Source organism: Protomyctophum bolini (assembly GCF_963924005.1).
Source record: "Protomyctophum bolini genome assembly, chromosome: 20".
Classification (NCBI taxonomy): domain Eukaryota; kingdom Metazoa; phylum Chordata; class Actinopteri; order Myctophiformes; family Myctophidae; genus Protomyctophum; species Protomyctophum bolini.
The window spans coordinates 5,216,157-5,228,656 of record NC_137881.1 but is presented as its reverse complement, the minus strand read 5'-3'; the positions used below and the strand labels follow the sequence as shown (position 1 = coordinate 5,228,656).

The 12,500-nt window shown below is 45.9% G+C and overlaps 1 protein-coding gene across 1 annotated transcript in view; it reads right to left on the bottom strand.

Annotated features, from left to right (window-relative positions):
• LOC308335914 (GRB2-associated-binding protein 1-like) overlaps positions 1–12,500 on the bottom strand; it is a 21,799-nt gene that overhangs the window by 4,537 nt on the left and 4,762 nt on the right. Inside the window, exons 2-9 of the mRNA XM_080793136.1 lie at positions 8,347–8,475; positions 7,105–7,270; positions 6,268–6,466; positions 6,058–6,079; positions 5,149–6,007; positions 4,237–4,313; positions 3,809–3,930; positions 2,576–2,898 (exon numbers count right to left, since the gene is read on the bottom strand). Of these exons, the coding sequence (XP_080649262.1) occupies positions 2,576–2,898; positions 3,809–3,930; positions 4,237–4,313; positions 5,149–6,007; positions 6,058–6,079; positions 6,268–6,466; positions 7,105–7,270; positions 8,347–8,475 (1,897 nt within the window). The remainder of the gene's footprint in view (positions 1–2,575; positions 2,899–3,808; positions 3,931–4,236; positions 4,314–5,148; positions 6,008–6,057; positions 6,080–6,267; positions 6,467–7,104; positions 7,271–8,346; positions 8,476–12,500) is intronic.

Genomic DNA, 12,500 nt, shown 5'->3' with positions numbered 1-12,500 from the left:
GATATACCCCCAGGTGTTGTGTATGTGTCTATGGAGTTAACATTACTCTGATATACCCCCAGGTGTTGTGTATGTGTCTATGGAGTTAACATTACTCTGATAGACCCCCAGGTGTTCTGTATGTGTCTATGGAGTTAACATTACTCTGATAGACCCCCAGGTGTTGTGTATGTGTCTATGGAGTTAACATTACTCTAATAGACCCCCAGGTGTTCTGTATGTGTCTATGGAGTTAACATTACTCTAATAGACCCCCAGGTGTTGTGTGTGTGTCTATGGAGTTAACATTACTCTAATAGACCCCCAGGTGTTGTGTATGTGTCTATGGAGTTAACATTACTCTAATAGACCCCCAGGTGTTCTGTATGTGTCTATGGAGTTAACATTACTCTGATAGACCCCCAGGTGTTGTGTATGTGTCTATGGAGTTAACATTACTCTAATAGACCCCCAGGTGTTGTGTATGTGTCTATGGAGTTAACGTTACTCTGATATACCCCCAGGTGTTGTGTGTGTGTCTATGGAGTTAACATTACTCTAATAGACCCCCAGGTGTTGTGTATGTGTCTATGGAGTTAACATTACTCTAATAGACCCCCAGGTGTTCTGTATGTGTCTATGGAGTTAACATTACTCTAATAGACCCCCAGGTGTTGTGTATGTGTCTATGGAGTTAACATTACTCTAATAGACCCCCAGGTGTTGTGTATGTGTCTATGGAGTTAACATTACTCTAATAGACCCCCAGGTGTTGTGTATGTGTCTATGGAGTTAACACATTACTCTAATAGACCCCCAGGTGTTGTGTATGTGTCTATGGAGTTAACATTACTCTAATAGACCCCCAGGTGTTCTGTATGTGTCTATGGAGTTAACATTACTCTGATAGACCCCCAGGTGTTGTGTATGTGTCTATGGAGTTAACATTACTCTAATAGACCCCCAGGTGTTGTGTATGTGTCTATGGAGTTAACATTACTCTAATAGACCCCCAGGTGTTGTGTATGTGTCTATGGAGTTAACATTACTCTAATAGACCCCCAGGTGTTGTGTATGTGTCTATGGAGTTAACATTACTCTAATAGACCCCCAGGTGTTGTGTATGTGTCTATGGAGTTAACATTACTCTGATAGACCCCCAGGTGTTGTGTATGTGTCTATGGAGTTAACATTACTCTAATAGACCCCCAGGTGTTGTGTATGTGTCTATGGAGTTAACATTACTCTAATAGACCCCCAGGTGTTGTGTATGTGTCTATGGAGTTAACGTTACTCTAATAGACCCACAGGTGTTGTGTATGTGTCTATGGAGTTAACATTACTCTAATAGACCCCCAGGTTTGGTTATAATATTCAAATATTTCTACCCTGTGTATTTTTGGTTTCTTCCTGAAAGCTCCCCCCTGTACACTGAAGACACTGCCCCCCCCTCCCCCACTGCCACCCTTAGATCTCCATATATGGAGCTGACCTGTTCTGAAATTCCATTTGTTGATCTGACCTCGTCATCAAACCAATGTACGTGCATGTGTGCACTCACTGTGCATGCGTGAGTGTTTCTGACTTTCTGTGTGTGTGTGTGTGTGTGTGTGTGTGTGTGTGTGTGTGTGTGTGTGTGTGTGTGTGTGTGTGTGTGTGTGTGTGTGTGTGCAGTGCAATGAATAAAACTAAAAATGGTTCAATAATTTAACCATAGAGAGAGAGAGAGAGAGAGAGAGAGAGAGAGAGAGAGAGAGAGAGAATAAATAATTATTATTACTCCAGTAGAGTGAAATAGAGCGAGAGATATACACTAGGCCTATATTATATAATCGGGGTTACCTGTGCCAGAGTAATATAGTAAGAGAGTGGTGACACACTAGCGTTAACTCCTATTGTAACAATGGAATGTGGAAGTGCTCATTCTGTCTCAATGGGATAGTTCCAGCCATATAGGAGAAATGTGTGGAACTATAGCCCATAAGGCACCCCGCTTTGTCTGAATGGGATAGTTCCAATGTTTGGAACTATAGCCCATAGGCACCCGCTTTGTCTCAATGGGATAGTTCCAATGTGTGGAACTATAGCCCATAGTCACCCCGCTTTGTCTCAATGGGATAGTTCCAGCCATAGGAGCAATGTGTGGAACTATAGCCCATAGGCACCCCGCTTTGTCTCAATGGGATAGTTCCAGCCATAGGAGCAATGTGTGGAACTATAGCCCATAGGCACCCCGCTTTGTCTCAATGGGATAGTTCCAACCATAGGAGCAATGTGTGGAACTATAGCCCATAGGCACCCCGCTTTGTCTCAATGGGATAGTTCCAGCCATAGGAGCAATGTGTGGAACTATAGCCCATAGGCACCCGCTTTGTCTCAATGGGATAGTTCCAATGTGTGGAACTATAGCCCATAGGCACCCGCTTTGTCTCAATGGGATAGTTCCAGCCAATAGGAGCAATGTGTGGAACTATCAAAGCATGTCGCTACTCTCCTACTCTACACTCTGACCTGTGCATGGCGCATGCATTCCATTGGTGTGCGTGTCGCGTTGTGTGCATGCGGCGCGTCTCACGGTGATGACATCACGACTCACCCTTCCTCTGCGGTTTCAGGTTACGGTGGACGGGCGGGGGCTGGTGGTGGTGGGGGGGCGCTGGGGGCGGGGCCACCGGCGGCGCCACCACCTCCCCACCAATAGGGTGCGGTCGTCTCCGGGGAGGCGGGGCAGCACGCAGGAGGCCCAGGGGGGGGGAGGGCCGGAAGCCCAGGTGAACAGGGGGGGGCACCTGGCGACCCAGCGACGCCAGGTCAGACGGGGGAGGGGGAGGGGGGGGGAGCGGCGTCATGGAAACGTAGGCGGGGTCTTGGAGGGGCGGGGCGGTTATGGTCGCCGGGAGAGGGGGGGGAGGGGCTGACCTGGAAAGGAGACATTAAAAGGGAAACTACATGTTAACGACATTTAGAAGATTTAGAATACTTTCCTGGCGGTTTGTTTGTGTGTTAATATGTGGTTTTAGATATTTTAGATTTCAGCAGTGATTCCAGTGTCTCTGATATCATCGACATTTTTTCAGGACCTTTCACTGCTTCGTCTCAACCATTACTCTATTATGGCTCTGGTCTCAGCCACCGCGGTGGATATTTTGACATTCCGCTTTTTTATTTTATTTTTTATGTTGCCACTATACTGTTGGAGCAGCCATAAACTATACACAGGTTCATCTCGATGTTCTGGGGCATCTTTGTAATGTTAGTGTTTAGTAAAAAAGCAGGTAAAAGAGTAACGTTTGAGGCAAACTAACATCAGTCACTCTGCCGTTCACTGTAGTGGAAGAGATGCGCCTGGTGAGGGTTTAAACCCTGCAGCTACGTCGAGTCCGCCTACAGGAAATACGTAAGCTGCGACTATTAGAGCCAAATTCCAATACCCAAAATCTCGGCTACTCGCTCACTCACACTCGGTCACTCCAGCATGGCGGTGTTATGGTGAAATTGGTGACGTGCCAAAATATGTGACCGTCACTTCACACAACTTAGGTCTTTAAATACATGGCCTAAATACTGCTAAGGTTCAACTCTGCTAATAAACAAACTGCAATGATTTACATTCGGACACTGACATTATGTGATTGTCTACATGATGGTCACATATTTCAGCAGGTCACCAAAATCACCGTAACACCACCATGCTGGAGTGACCGAGTGTGAGTGAGCGAGTGGCCGCGATTTTGGGTATTGGAATTGGGCCCATGAGACCCGTTCCTGGATTCGTCTATAGTTGAAAAAGGGGGGAACGTTTTGACGAGGTTCAAAATACCTTCCTTACCTGGTGTTTGTCCTCAGAGGGGGCTCTGTGGTGGCGGCGCTCATGGGGACGTAATTCTCATCAGCCTCAGCATCAACATCCTCTCTGCAAACACTGCCCAGCGGAAGCAGGCCTTTATTCATCTGACAGAGAGAGAGACAGTAGCACAGAGAGAGACAGAGAGAGACAGACACAGACACACAGAGAGAGAGAGAGAGACAGAGGTGGATAAAAAAGTGAATATTATCTGTGATATGACTGGAATGTATACTGATTTATTCTATTGCGCTTTATTCTGTTTTATCATCGCATGCTGTTGTCTCTACTGTGTTTGTATGTATGAGACCATTATGTGTCTACATTATATGTGGTAGGCTAGAGAGTATGTTTCTACTCTGTGTGTGTGTGTGTGTATACAAGAGTTTTTATGCTGCATGAACTGAACTTACAAAGTATTTGTTGAAGCAGTCGCTGAATTCAAACAAGTTGCTTCTGTCCGACTTGGGAACGGAGTAACACTCGCCATCTAGTCACACACACAGATTGTATGAAGGAATAGGTTAGTTCATTCTAGTCACACACAGATTGTATGAAGGAATAGGTTAGTTCATTCTAGTCACACACACAGATTGTATGAAGGAATAGGTTAGTTCATTCTAGTCACACACAGATTGTATGAAGGAATAGGTTAGTTCATTCTAGTCACACACACAGATTGTATGAAGGAATAGGTTAGTTCATTCTAGTCACAACACACAGATTGTATGAAGGAATAGGTTAGTTCATTCTATAGTGGAGATAAATGGTGGAACTTGGACCACATGTAAATTATACCATGTTGAGAAACAGTGGCCACTTGGTAACCGCAAGGTTCCCAGTTCGATTCCGGGCTCCCCCAGAGTTAGTGTCGAAGTGTCCTTGAGCAAAGACTCTGAACCCCCAATTGCTCCCAATCTATGTAAAGCGTTATATAAATGCACAATTCACTATTTATTTACCATTAACCCATTCTGGGTGGGAACCAATTTTGGTGACCTATACAAGCTCGTAGCGTGGCACTGAGTGCCGTGCAACGAGCTTGTAGGTCTGTTATTTTTGAAAAAGATATATTCTTTCAGAGTGAGTGTTTTTAACTCAAATGTTTGCTGCCCTGCAGGGTTCCTGGAACAACATATTTTGAGATGTGGGGTCGGCGGCCAAGTACAGATAATTCTGGGGGTCCTTGACATGAAAAAGGTTGAGCACCGACACTGACATAGAAACAGGTTTTTCAGAAAACTGTCAGGATTTAGAAGCCATTTTTTTGGCCTCAGGTCTAAATGGGTTTAAGTATATGTGGGTCTGATTCCTCGTCAGCTCACCTGAACACGTGGACGACGTGGGGACAGCTTTTAGACTCTCTCTTCCTCCTCCTCCTCCTCCTCCTGTCTCGTCCCTCTGTTTCTCTCCTCCTCCTCCTCCTCCTCCTCCTCCTCCTGTCTCGTCCCTCTCTCTCTCTCCTCTGGATGTCCTCTCTGTCTCCGAGCGGCCGTCCGGCGTCTCTCCCTTGGCTCCGGTGTTGGGTTTGGGCGGTCGCGGTGGGGGCGCCGGCGGTGTCTGCAGTCTCGTGGGCTCCGTGTCGTCCGAGTGGACGGCGGTGGCGAGCACCGGGGGGGGCACGGCGCATCCGGAGCGGGGGACAACGCCACCGTTGTCGGTGTTGTTGTGCGCGTTGTTGTTGACGTACGTGTGTGCGTCGTCGTCGGCGAGCGATATGGCCACGGGCTGCGCCGACGAGAAGTCCAGGGAGAGTTTCCTGGGGTGAGGAGACGAGGGAAGGACCGGGCGAGGTAGAGGACGGGAGGCGAGGAGGAGGCGAGGAGACGAGGGAAGGACCGGGCTAGGAAGAGGACGGGAGGCGAGGAGGAGGCGAGGAGACGAGGGAAGGACCGGGCTAGGAAGAGGACGCGAGGCGAGGAGGAGGCGAGGAGACGAGGGAAGGACCGGGCGAGGAAGAGGACGGGAGGCGAGGAGGAGGCGAGGTGATGCCGCGCCTTCCACACTTTTGCCGCTGAGGTCGAGGTCGCATTTGGCGGCGGCTGTGGCGGAGTCAGACGATTGGCCGGTCCAGGGGGCGGAGCCGGTGCAGCAGGATGGAGGAGGAGGGGCAACGCCGTTGGGGAGGAGGGGGGGGGGAGGGGGAGGAGGAGGAAGAGGAGGAGTTGTCTGAGGAGACGAGAGGAGGTCTGGAGAGAGAGAGAGAGAGAGAAAGAGATTAAGTAATAGCCTACTAGAGTAATACTTTTTTTAATACTTAAATATTCAAAAGTACAAATTGCATAGTGCCTCACACATGACGTGCGTGCATGTGTGAGGTTGTACGTGTGTGTGTGTGTGTGTGTGTGTGTGTGCGCGCGTGCGTGCGTGTGTGTGTGCGCGCGTGTGTGTGTGTGTGTGTGTGTGCGTGCGTGCATGCGTGCGTGCGTGTGTATATACTGTACCTGTGGCTCTGACATTGATCCAACCAGAGATAGTCCTCTTCAATATTCCTGTTGACCTCCAGGTGGCGCACACTCACCGGGTCATAAGGAGGCGGGACCGAAGAGGCCATTACTGTTACCGTCGCGCTGGGGGCGTGGCCAACGGTGGTTGCCGTGGTGACAGAAGAGGGGGTGGAGTCAGGGCGGGGCCTTTCATTAACTGCAGAAAAAAAACAATGTCTAGTAAAATCCTTCTGGTTTTCAACCTCTTCCACGTGAAGGCCCATTATTTAATCAACGCTGATCATTGTGTCGACATCTTGTAGAGTTAAAGATCTTTAAGGGTCCATTTGGTTACCAACTCTCCATCATTTAGCTCAACCCATCCCTCCCTCCTTCTATCCATCGCTTCATCCATCCCTCCATCCCTCCATCCCTCCCTCCATCCATCCCTCCCTCCATCCCTCCATCCCTCCCTGTCTCCCGCCATCCCTCCCTCCCTCCTACCCTAACGGGCAGCGGTGGCTCAGGGGGTAGAGTGGCTGGATGGTAAAGCAGTTCGAACCCTGTGGGCTCCCCCAGAGTTAGTGTCGGTCAAAGTGTCCTTGAGCAAGACACTGAACCCCAAAATTGCTCCTGATGTGCTGCTGGTCGGTGCATTGCATGGTTTCCGCCGCCATCAGTGTATGAATGTGTGTGTGAATGAATGGGTGAATGTAATGCACAATCTATGTAAAGCGCCTTGGGTAATGGCACCATATAAAATGCACCATTTACCATTTAATAATCAATCTATCCCTCCCTCCCTCCCTCCCTCCTACCCTGGTCAGTGGGGTTGAATCCCTCCCTCCCTCCTACCCTGGTCCGTGGGGTTGAATCCACAGAGCTGACAGATGGAGGACACCCATTGGTCCATGTCCTGCTGGCTGTCTGCCACCAGGTACCACACCCTGTCCTCTGTCTTCAGGTCGAACACGAAGCTACGGGCCACGTCCTGCTTGGTGAAGGACAGGCCTGCGTCTACCTGGAGAGAGAGAGAGAGAGAGAGAGAGAGAGACACACAGACACACACAGAGAGAGAGAGACAGAGAGACAGAAGGAGAGAGAGCGAGAGGGACAGACAGACAGAGGGCGATACTTTACACCATGGCACAAAATGGCGCAACGCACAGCAAAAGTTTAATTACCAGTGTACAATCCTAGGCCCACATTGTGTATTAAGTACCAAAAGTATACTTACTGTATGTCGCACCCATCTGCGCTCCCATGTGGGCGTGGTGTTACTGTATGTGTCTTTGAACCTCAGCTTGTGCCTTTATATTTTGGGGCCAAATTGCCGATGCACACGGGCAGATACAAAGATGCCAAGTCTACCATTCTTAAGTGTAAAATGACTTATACTACTACTGGATCTCTTGTCCACTATAGTCCTAACATTTATGTCTAGTTTTTATTTGTCGACAAAATTGTCAATATATTTAGTCTCAGTTTTAGTCACCACGGCTTAGTTTTCAGTCAGTGAAAAAAGGCCAGTCGACGAACCTTTTTCGTCTTAGTTTTAGGTCTGAATGAAGCTGTCCTCACCTGTTCACACAGGTCCAGGTTGATGGTTATTATTATTATTATTACTTTACAGGACTGAATGAAGCTGTCCTCACCTGTTCACACAGGTCCAGGTTGATGGTTATTATTATTATTATTACTTTACAGGTCTGAATGAAGCTGTCCTCACCTGTTCACACAGGTCCAGGTTGATGGTTATTATTATTATTATTACTTTACAGGACTGAATGATCTGTCCTCACCTGTTCACACAGGTCCAGGTTGATGGTTATTATTATTATTATTACTTTACAGGTCTGAATGAAGCTGTCCTCACCTGTTCACACAGGTCCAGGTTGATGGTTATTATTATTATTATTACTTTACAGGTCTGAATGAAGCTGTCCTCACCTGTTCACACAGGTCCAGGTTGATGGTTATTATTATTATTATTACTTTACAGGTCTGAATGAAGCTGTCCTCACCTGTTCACACAGGTCCAGGTTGATGGTTATTATTATTATTATTACTTTACAGGTCTGAATGATCTGTCCTCACCTGTTCACACAGGTCCAGGTTGATGGTCTTGATGGGTTTCTTGGCCTGGTGGTGTTTGTAATACTGAAGGACGTCTGGGTCTCCCGTCATCTTTCCACTGCGCAACACGAACCAACGCCTCTTCCACGCCTACACACACACACACACACACACACACACACACACACACACACACACACACGCACGCACGCACGCACGCACGCACGCACGCACGCACACACACACACACACACACACACACACACACACACACACACACACACACACACACACACACACACACACACACACACACACACACACACACACACACACACACACACACACACACACACACACACACACACACACACACACACAGAAGGATATAATTAACTCCATGTTTGTGATTGTGAAAACAATTGCATAATGCGGGGTGTGGTAAACATTAACCTAACTTAACTATTTCTATCCATACAGTACATGTCTTTCACTCTCTTTCTCTCTATGTCTCTCACGCTCTCTTCTCTCTTTCTCTCATTCTCTCTCTCTCTCTCACACGCACTCACTCACTCACTCACTCACTCACTCACTCACTCACTCACGCACTCACTCACTCACTCACTCACTCACTCACTCACTCACTCACTTTTAGAAACTGGCTCCTCGCCACTCGCCCTACACACTTGGCTTGAGTATAGATATATACATAATAGAGACAGCACTGGGATTCCCCTCCCTGTCTATCTATGCTCAAACCAAGTGGAAGTGTGTAGGGAGAGTGGCGAGGAGCTATAGTTTAAAAAAGGGGTTTTCTCTCTCTCTCTCTCTCTCTCTCCCCAGGAAGTGTGCACAGGAAGAGGCAGTAGTGGAGCAGGAAGTGTTGGGGATTGGTGGCCGTGTGTTACAGACTTTTGGACGGATGGACGGACGGACCATGGACGGCGGTGGCTCAGGGGGTAGAGTGGCCGGATGGTAAACCGCAAGGTTGCCAGTTGGAACCCTGTGGGCTCCCCCAGAGTTAGTGTCGAAGTGTCCTTGAGCAAGACTTTGAACACCTAATTGCTCCTGATGTGCAGGTTGGTGCCTTGCATGGTTTCCTCTGCCATCGGTGTATGAATGAATGGGTGAATGTATTAATACAATCTCTGTAAAACGCCTTGGATAAAGGCGCTATATAAATGCACCATTTACCATTTACGGACCGGGTGCAAAAAACAGTCTCAGCCATGCCTTTTGGCCTATAGCGGAGACGATCGATTGATCGATTGAAAATAGTTTTAACAGTATTATGCAGAACGGGTACATTTCAAACAGAAGCACAAGTCAATACAAAAACTGTTACTGTGGACATGAACACCATGATAAACCATTGCACTTGTTTACAACATGCGGTCCACCATTTTCAATTCATCATTCGACATTAGGGTTTTACTAATTTAACCCATTCTCAACGGGAACTCATTTTGGTGTTAGGCATCATGTTATGCTTTAGCTATTGAAAAATAGCAGATCTACAAGCTCATAGCGCGCCACCGAGTGGCGCGCTACGAGCGGCGCGCTACGAGCTTGTAGGTCTGCTATTTTTGAAAAATCGAAGAACGACTGATTTAAAAAAAAATCTGATCTCAGGTCAGAATGGGTTAATCAGACCAGTGTGTGTCCAGTGGAAACCTCGTATGAATCTGATCTCAGGTCAGAATGGGTTAATTAAGAGAGATGTGGTTTTTCAACGGCATCCATCAGCAGTCTGCTATTATTACCGTATGAATCTAATATGAACAAAGGCTCTAAAGTGCATTGTGTTGAATGCCTTGAATCATAATGACCAGTGAAACTAATTAACAGAGAGCCTGGCATTACAGGTGCTATAGCACCCTTTGTGCATTTACATTTATCATCAAGACATAATATTTCATATTATTCAGATTTAACGGGGGCCAGTTTAGAATTGCAGACATCCGGACCGTAGGTGCCCTTTGAGAGTGAATACTTGAGAATGACGGGCCTTATTTAATCTCCAAAATGACGGCAACTGGAGCCATGCGGTGTGTACTGTACCTACTGAATTACAAAGTAAATTATAAGTTCATTCATTAAATTTGTTCAATGAGAACTAAAGAAAGAGAGCTAAAGAAGTGAAATCACTGATGTGATGTCGTCACTATATCACGTAACGGTGAATAATGCTTTATTATGCCATGAAAGAAAGCCAGCCCACTAATTAGCAGTTCGTTTGCATCATTGTATTTAAATATAGTGGAAGTATATAAGAATTAAATGGATATATTAGACCATGAGGAGTTGGAAGCAAAATTCAAGACTTATTGCTGTGCATTTCCTCCATGTCTCTGCTACACACTATCCTGCTCGTCTCTTCCTCCGTATGGCTGGTTTCCGAAGAGTTCCCTCAAGACCACAATGGGGTGAGTGAGTCGCACATTTAGATGTATTTACCTTTTCTTGGTACATAATAATACTATACTAATACTCAGAGCATACCTATTTACTTACACGCACCTCGACAGTGGGGGCCTGGGGGGGCAATGATGGAAGGAGGTATAGGGTCCTGCGCGCACCATTATTTTGGTACTACTTACTTTATTGAATTAACAAATGACAACGTTTCAATCTTGATAGATCTTCGTCAGGTCAGGATATATACTAATACTGACAATCATCCAAAAATACCATAAATAAGTGAATGTTGTTTTGTTAATGTGTTGATGTTTTAACATAATGTGTAAAGAAAGAGAGAGATGTATTGTAAGAGCAGCATCTGTCCATTGCTTGGACAAGGTGGTGTTAACTGATGTGTTACTTAAATAGTAATTAGTTTATTTAAAAATCAAACACGGGCGGGAAACCCTTTTGGTGTTAGCATTATGTTATGCTTTAGCTATTGAAAAATAGCAGATCTACAAGCTCATAGCTTGTAGGTCTGCTATTTTTGAAAAACGACTGACATAGAAACATAGCTTTTTCAGAAAACTGTCAGGATGTAGAAGACATTTTTTAGAATCTGATCTCAGGTCAAAAGTATGATCTCTTTTCCCCCCGGGATTTATTTAATGTCCAGAAGCAGCATTTTGTACAGTCTGGACTCAGCATAGAACAGACAGTGTACACGTACACGTATATGTGAATGATGGATGGCGTATGGTAACAATTTTTCCCACGTTTAATAATAGTTTATTCCAGATGATCCTTTTGATCGGCAGATTAACTCCATGCCTTGGGACCAACCCCCACAAGCCAAAGACCAGGAACCTGCAGTGTCCCACACCTGGCCCTGCTTCGTCATGGGTTATATGAGACAACAGCAGCCCAGGTTCCGGCCGAGGACAAAGAAAAGCATGAATGCACACAACGGGGTGAGTCGCACATTTAGATGTATTTTACCTTTTCTTGATACATAAATAATACTATACACTAATACTAACGATAATCCAAAAAATAATTCCATAAATAAATGAATGTGTTGATGTTTTAAGTTTAAGTTTAAGTTTGCCCGCAACACTATCAGTATGTGATTGGTTGAATGTTGAGCCCTGGCTCTATGTGATTTGAATTGTTTTTCCATTTAGGGCCGATTCATACTCCTATTTTAGAGCCGAATAAAAGTCGGTTCGGCTCTGTAGAGCCTACAATTTGACGTCATTTGAGGTTCGGGGGGGCGGGTACCGTCCTAAAGTCGGCACTTCGGTGCTACTGACATTTTTTGACGAGCCGAAATCATTTCGGCACTACAGCACCGAAGCAGAGGTAAAATAGGAGTATGAATCGGCCCTTACCCTGAAGAACGCAGTTGAACTGCCGAAACGTTTACTCTGCATCCTAAATAAATAATCAGCACTTTGGCTATCGGTGTCTGCAGCCACCCTTTTGTCTTTTTAAGACTTAACTCTTTAGATGTTTTAAGTTTTAACGTAATGTGTAAAGAAAGAGAGAGATGTAAGAGAACATATTTTTTTTCATTGCTTGGTCAAGGTGGTGTTACTTAAATAATAATTAGTTTATTTAAAAAGTCAAACACAATTTAAGTAAAGTATGATCTCTTTTCCACAGGATTTATTAAATGTCCAGAAGCAACAACAGCCGAGGTTCAGGCCGAGGACAAAGAAAAGCATGAAATCATTGAAATGTATTTATTCTCATGAATAGAGCGTGTTATT